We start from the raw sequence: 6652 nt of genomic DNA on the forward strand, positions 1-6652 counted from the left end.
ACTCGGGTCAAACCGGGTTTTTGTTTAAAAAAAAATCGCTGGAATTAAAACCCTAGGACTTAGTCTGTTTCGTAAATCTCAACTTGAAGTCTTCAACGTCTCTTTCGCTCTTCACACACTGCTTCGCGACTTCGGCTACCACCTCCTGCTGCAACCTCCGACCGGCTGTGACCTCCAACCGGCGACCTCTTCCTGCTGCGACCTTCGACCGGCGACCTCCTCCTGATGCGACCTCCGACTGGCGACCTCTTCCTGAAGGTAAAGTGTTTGTTGCTTTGTTCCTTTTTCTTTTTTTTTTTCTTCTTCTTTTCTTCTTACTGTAGTCGTGTGTGAGTGTGTGTATATTCTGTAATCTGTATATAATTATATATATTACATTATGGGTGTAGTGGTGTAAACTGTTGGTTAATTGGCAGTGTGGCAGTGTGCCACACTAACCATTGCTTTTTTTTTTTTCTATATGCTTGGTAGTGTGTATATTCTGTATATAATTATATATATATATATATATATATATATATATATATATATATATATATATATATATATATATATATATATATATTATATTATGGGTGTAGCCGTGTAGTGGTGTACACTATTGGTTACTTGGCAGTGTGGCAGTGAGCCACACTAATAATTGCTTCTTTTTTTTTTTTTTTTTTTCTATATGCTTGGCAGTGTGCTTCTATTGTGTTTCATATAGGTTGTTTATTTTTTACTTGTCAGGTTATGGAGGGCGAAAGTACTTATGATCCATCAAAGGATCCTAAAAGAAAAGCCAAGTCTAAAGACCCCGGTCGGAAGTATGGATTTTGGCCAGATTTAAGTAAAAGAGAATTGATCGAATGTACGTTGTGTGGAAGACAAATTAGCCAAGGCATTAAAAGATTGAAACAACACTTGGCTAAGGGGTATGGAGATGTTGTTGCATGCCCGAATACAACAACAGAGATTATGAAAGAAATGCGAGAGTATATCTTAAAAAATTCAAGGAACAAGCAACTAAATTTGGATGACGATGATGGGGATGATGGTTCCAAAGAAGTGGCAATGGAACCAACACAACCAAGACAACCATCATCTCACGACTCAATTAGTCATCCAAGTTCGGGGACTAGTTCCAAAAGGAGGCAGTCTGCTTTGAGGTTTGCACAACCAGCACAAAAAACAATTGCTGCAATGGTTAGGAAAACCCCAGAAGTAGTGGAAGAAAGGCGTAGCAAGGGTTATCAAAGAAGAGAAAGAGAGAACAACAATGCATGTTGCAAACTGTTTCTATGAGTGTGGCATTCCCTTTAATGTCGCAAATGCTTGGAGTTTTGAGGTAATGTTAGAGTCCGTTGCACAATTAGGACCCGGGTGGAAACCTCCTAGCTATCTTGATTTGAAGGTCACACTCTTAGAGAAAGCAAAAAAGTAAATAGATTTGTTGAAAGACAAACATAAGGTTGCTTGGAGGAGGTATGGGTGTACTTTGATGTCAAATGGATGGACTGACAGAAGAAATAGACATTTGATAAACTTTCTTGCCAACAGTCCAGAGGGGACCTTTTTCTTGGAATCTATTGATGCATCAAGCGAATCCCATGATGCCAACGTGTTGGCTAGGTTACTTGAGACCAAGATTCAAGAAATAGGCACAGAAAATGTTGTCGAAATTGTGACAGATAATGGTGCTAATTACAAGGCAGCGGGCAAGTTCTTGGAAGATAAGATACCTACACTATTTTGGACTCCCTGCGCGGCACATTGCTTGGACCTCATGTTGGAAGACATTGGCAAGTTAGTTGAGTTCAAGCAGAAGATTGAAAGTGCTAGGCGCATCACTACCTTCATTTATAGGCATGGAATGATCTTAAATGTTATGAGGGAGTTCACAGATGGTAATGATCTTGTGAGACCTGGAGTTACTAGATTTGCCACAGCCTTCCTTACCTTTCAGAGTTTGTACAAGCATCAGAAAGCTTTAAAAAGCTTGTTTGTTAGTGATCATTGGAGTACTTCTAAACTATCAAACACACAAGCTGGAAATAAGATATATGACTCTGTATTTTCTACTCAATTCTGGACTGGGGAAGAAGATTGCATTAAGTCTTCTCAACCGATTCTTGTTGTATTGAGAATCGTGGATGGTGATGAGATCACAGCTATGCTCGGGGTTGCCATGGCTATGGCTACTGCAAGGAAGAAATTAAATGAAGCATTTGCAAGTCAACCGAGGTTGCTGTCAAGGTTGATGGATATTGTGGATAGACGCTGGCAAGATCAGATGGGAGTTGACTTATATGGAGCAGCATTGTTTTTAAACCCTGCCCACTATTTTGATTTAAAAGAAAGTGATAGTGCATATGCTTCTAAGAAACGTGCCATGTTTAATGAAGTGCTTAAGAAGATGGTTCCAGATCAAGAAACACAACTCAAAATAGCCAATCAATTTGATGAGTATGATTATTTGCGAGGAAGTTTTGGGAAGCAATTAGTCATCAAACAACACAAAAACAAAACTCCTTGTAAGTATTATTTAAACTACAACAAGTTTAAACTTTAAATAATTTCTAGTTTTATACTTTTGAATTTTGATAAACTAACTTACTAAGTATGATATGTGTTCATATTTTAGTTGTTTGGTGGATGGCTTTTGGAGGCAATCATTTTGAGCTCCAAAGATTAGCAATGCGCATTATTTCCCTCTGTTGTTCATCTGCCGGTTGTGAACGTAACTGGAGCACATTTGAGTTCGTAAGTACTTAGTACTAACTAATAGACTAATACTGTTATTTGTTTCTAAGTTACTAAAGTAGTAATTATTTTTTATTTTCAATGACTTAGATTCACACAAAGAGAAGAAACCGACTAGAACATAAACGGTTGAATGATTTGGTTTATGTGAAGTATAACCGAAAGATTGTTAGTCGGTTTCAAAAGCGGCGTGAAGAAGGAACCAACTTCAACCCATTAGTTCTTGAAGAATTTCAATGGGAAAATGAATGGGTGGATGGTAGTCATAATGATAATGTTCATGTCGGTGATGACCTTACTTGGAGTCTTGTTGATGAAGTGCTTGGTGCTTCAGCCAATTTGGAGGGAAGAAATCTTCCTACAAGAGCTCATGCACGTAATGCAGGTGAAGGCACGAGTGCACATATACAATATTCCTGGCGTCGCAATACTTCATCAGTGGGAGGTTTGAGGGATGAAGTAGATGATGAAGATTCTTTCCCAAATCATGATGATGATGATGATGATGATGATGATGATGATGATGATGATGATGATGAGGGAACTGAGAGTGATGACGATAATGATGGTGGTGAAGGGAAAGGGATTGAATTAATGGATGTTTAAGACTTGAGAGTTTGAGAATTGAGAATTGAGACATTGGATATTTAGTATCATAGTATTGTGTGATGTTGGTTCTTAACTTTGATTTGAATGTTTAAATTATTGCATATTTAGTGTATATAACTATATATATATATATATATATATATATATATATATATATATATATATATATATATATATATATATATATATTATATTTCTCATCGCCTAGTTGTCGCCTTATAATATTATATATTATATATTACTCATCGCCTAGGCGGTCGGCGGCTTGTCGCCTAGAAAGTCCGCCTAGATAACCTTGTTCTTAACAATTATGAATGCCATGTCCTTTAGAGCATTATGATTGGTACATGAAATATTGCGATATGCTTACTTGACGTGATTACTCCATATATTATATATGTGGTGATTTTATGGTGTCTAGGAAGAATGTTTTTACACATAGTAATTACTGCCTCAGAAAATTTTGATTGGTGCAGTTTGAAAAATGAATTCGTGAAAAATACTTCTTGAACTCCTTTTGGCATAAAATTTTTCCTAGAGAACCTAAACTTGTGTTATTTGATATCTATAAAAAAAATTGTTGAAAATATGCTCCAGTTATCCAAGAAAATTCTGTAAAGTTTTTTGCAGTATGCTGCCAGTTAATTTTCTGTCTGGCGCGATTTTGGGAAAAATTTTGCAAAAAATACTTCTAGACCTTGGATTGGCATGAAATTTTTATGTACGTTCTAGACTTGCTGAACTACATATCTGCAAAATTTTGTGTCAAAATGTGTTACCGTTTTCCCCCAGAAAACTCAGCAATCCAGGTCAAAATTCTGAAAATTTCTGCCGTTTTCAGCTATATCTTGCTATTTTGTGATATTTTCATGCTTGTATGAAACAATGAGATAAAATGAGAGCTTGCTTGGAAAAGTAGGTTGCACCTGTCGTTGCTAAACCTTAGCTTGCATGTCATAACAATTAAAGACTATGACCTGTTTACAGTACTAGTTTCTACTATAGAAACTCTTTGACATGAGATTTGGGTATATGATATTTAAATTTATAGCCTTCACTTTTTTTTTTTGTATATTTATTTGCCCAGAAGGTAGATTAAGGACTTTAATTCTCTAAGTCACCCTTTAAGATGAACCTTGACAATCAATTCTTGACCTTACTATGAGTCAGTTTTTTTTACCCAAGTCTAACTCACTGCATATCGCAATTATACCCTCTTTTCACCTAGTACATGGTTTCAACATAAACATTTCCCTATCTGCGTTACTATTTTAGTACGTAGCCTATTTTCATATATCACCATCATAGCGTACCTCTAAAGGGCTATCACAAAAACCTCCGTCTCTTGTTTAAATACCAAGAGCCCATGATAGGGGATCAATGCATATAATTAGTTACGCTGACTGCATACTTTATGAAGCTCGTTTCACGGCATTAGGGGAAGATATGAGCCCAAATTTAATAGAATGCCGAGAATTTTCATGGAATGAAAAGATCTTCATCTTCAAATATTAAAAATCAACATACTAGTTAGATTGAACCAAAGGTTCAAAAGATATCAATTTGTTCTTTTAAGCAAATAATCTGCCTAATATATCTATTGATCATACTGATCATAAACATAGTGACTAGGTCCCATATACCTTCCCCAAACTTGGACCAAATATTTCTACCGATACTCCTTGACACAAGAAGTGTAGGAGATCTATCAGTGAAAGAGATATGAATCATAATACTAGATCTAGTAAAGAAACATTGTCACTCTTGAAATAACATTGAACAATTATGTTATGCAGACATTCGTCCAGATGATGAAAAACCCTAGTAAAATTTAAAGGTGCACCAAACAAACGTAATACTAGGGATGCGGAACGACCAGATCAAAATATCTTTGGGAAATGTCTAAAATTTGGTTGTTTTAGAAATTGCCATTAACTTTTACAAATATGGGAGACATTTATAAAAGGTTATAGTTATCGACAACACAATTGACATTACAAATTGCTCATTATATGATAATCTGGATCCAGTTAGGCACCGGAAATGTCATGAATATTTAACATATAAAGGAGCAATTAAGGCATAGCTCGGCTCGCTAAAATGAATAAATTCTCTTTATAACAATACACCGTTGAGCGTTAACCCTGAAGGTTACAAATGGGTGTGTGCATGAAGGAGAAATAAGAATAACGAGGTGATAAGATATGAAGCGAGTTTGTAGCCAATGGGTTCATGCAGAGACCCTTAATTGATTTTAATCAAATATACGCTCACACGGTAAATGGCATTAAGTTCCGCTACATAGTACAATTGGCATAATAATAAATTTAGATATCCAGTTAAATTTATCTTGAAAAATCCCTAATGGATTTATAATTCCCGAAATGAGGATTTATTTAAGTATTATTATGTGCCATTATTTACTCTTTAAACAGTTGCGAATGGGGTTATTATCCTCATATAGAAGGAATAATATGTACCATTATGTGCTCAATAAAGAGTTGATAATGGACTTATTTATTATCTCAGTCAATATTTATGGTGTAAACATCAATGAAATATATAAAGAGCTTGATAATGTCAGTTCATGTTTAAAGACTGAGATTTTTGAAATAAAAAGCTTGTGAAAGCTATAAGTATTATCTCGACTTGAAGATCGAGTTTTTACTTGAAGAATTTTTTTTTATACACCAGTTAGCCAATACTTTATTTTGATTAGATACTTATACAAATCAATACATAATGGGCTACTTGGGTACTGGCTATTATTTTTGTATCCCCATAATGCCATGTCCCGATACTAGTTGTACTATATTTACCCCCATTGTCCTATAAAAGGACAATAAAGATTGTGTCGCTCAAATGATAAAATAATATATAATGAAATCTTTTGACTAAGATATTATGGTGTCAATCTTATACCCACGTGAACTCCAGAAGAGTCACGTGATTATTATAAAGTATATTTATTCCATTGACAATTGTACATATTTATTTACAAAGTTCCTCTATACATTTTGGAAATTTAATGTATAGGACATCAAGATTGTTATCTTGAGGGGGAGTATAATTTTACATAAATCAATCCTGAAGATTGATGACTAACGACACATACATCATGCACTATTTTCCTCGACTATTCGGTAATGCGCAATTTAGTCCCATACTATTAAAATTATCCATAGTCCTCTAACTTGTAAAATAATACCCAATTTGGTCCTCCGTTACAATTGCCATCCATCCACCGTTATAGAGAGGGACAAAAATGTCCTTTTATCTAATAGTCAAGGGACCAAAATGA

The 6652-nt window shown here is 35.2% G+C and overlaps 1 protein-coding gene across 1 annotated transcript; it reads left to right on the plus strand.

Moving 5' to 3' along the window:
* Positions 1-1480: 1480 nt before the first annotated feature.
* On the plus strand, positions 1481-3348 carry LOC109159919. The gene is made up of 3 exons (XM_019308029.1): positions 1481-2513; positions 2624-2742; positions 2833-3348. Exons 1-3 carry the CDS (start codon positions 1481-1483, stop codon positions 3346-3348), a joined length of 1668 nt encoding a protein of 555 aa, XP_019163574.1.
* The last annotated feature ends 3304 nt before the right edge of the window (positions 3349-6652 follow it).

This window comes from Ipomoea nil, unplaced genomic scaffold, assembly GCF_001879475.1.
Source record: "Ipomoea nil cultivar Tokyo-kokei standard unplaced genomic scaffold, Asagao_1.1 scaffold2845, whole genome shotgun sequence".
In the NCBI taxonomy this organism is placed as follows: domain Eukaryota; kingdom Viridiplantae; phylum Streptophyta; class Magnoliopsida; order Solanales; family Convolvulaceae; genus Ipomoea; species Ipomoea nil.

Coding starts and splice junctions, on each gene's coding strand:
- LOC109159919 (XM_019308029.1), top strand. CDS start 1,481: ATGTCAAATGGATGGACTGACAGAAGAAATAGACATTTGATAAACTTT. Junction 2,514..2,623: donor ACACAAAAACAAAACTCCTT/GTAAGTATTATT, acceptor TTCATATTTTAG/TTGTTTGGTGGATGGCTTTT. Junction 2,743..2,832: donor ACTGGAGCACATTTGAGTTC/GTAAGTACTTAG, acceptor TCAATGACTTAG/ATTCACACAAAGAGAAGAAA.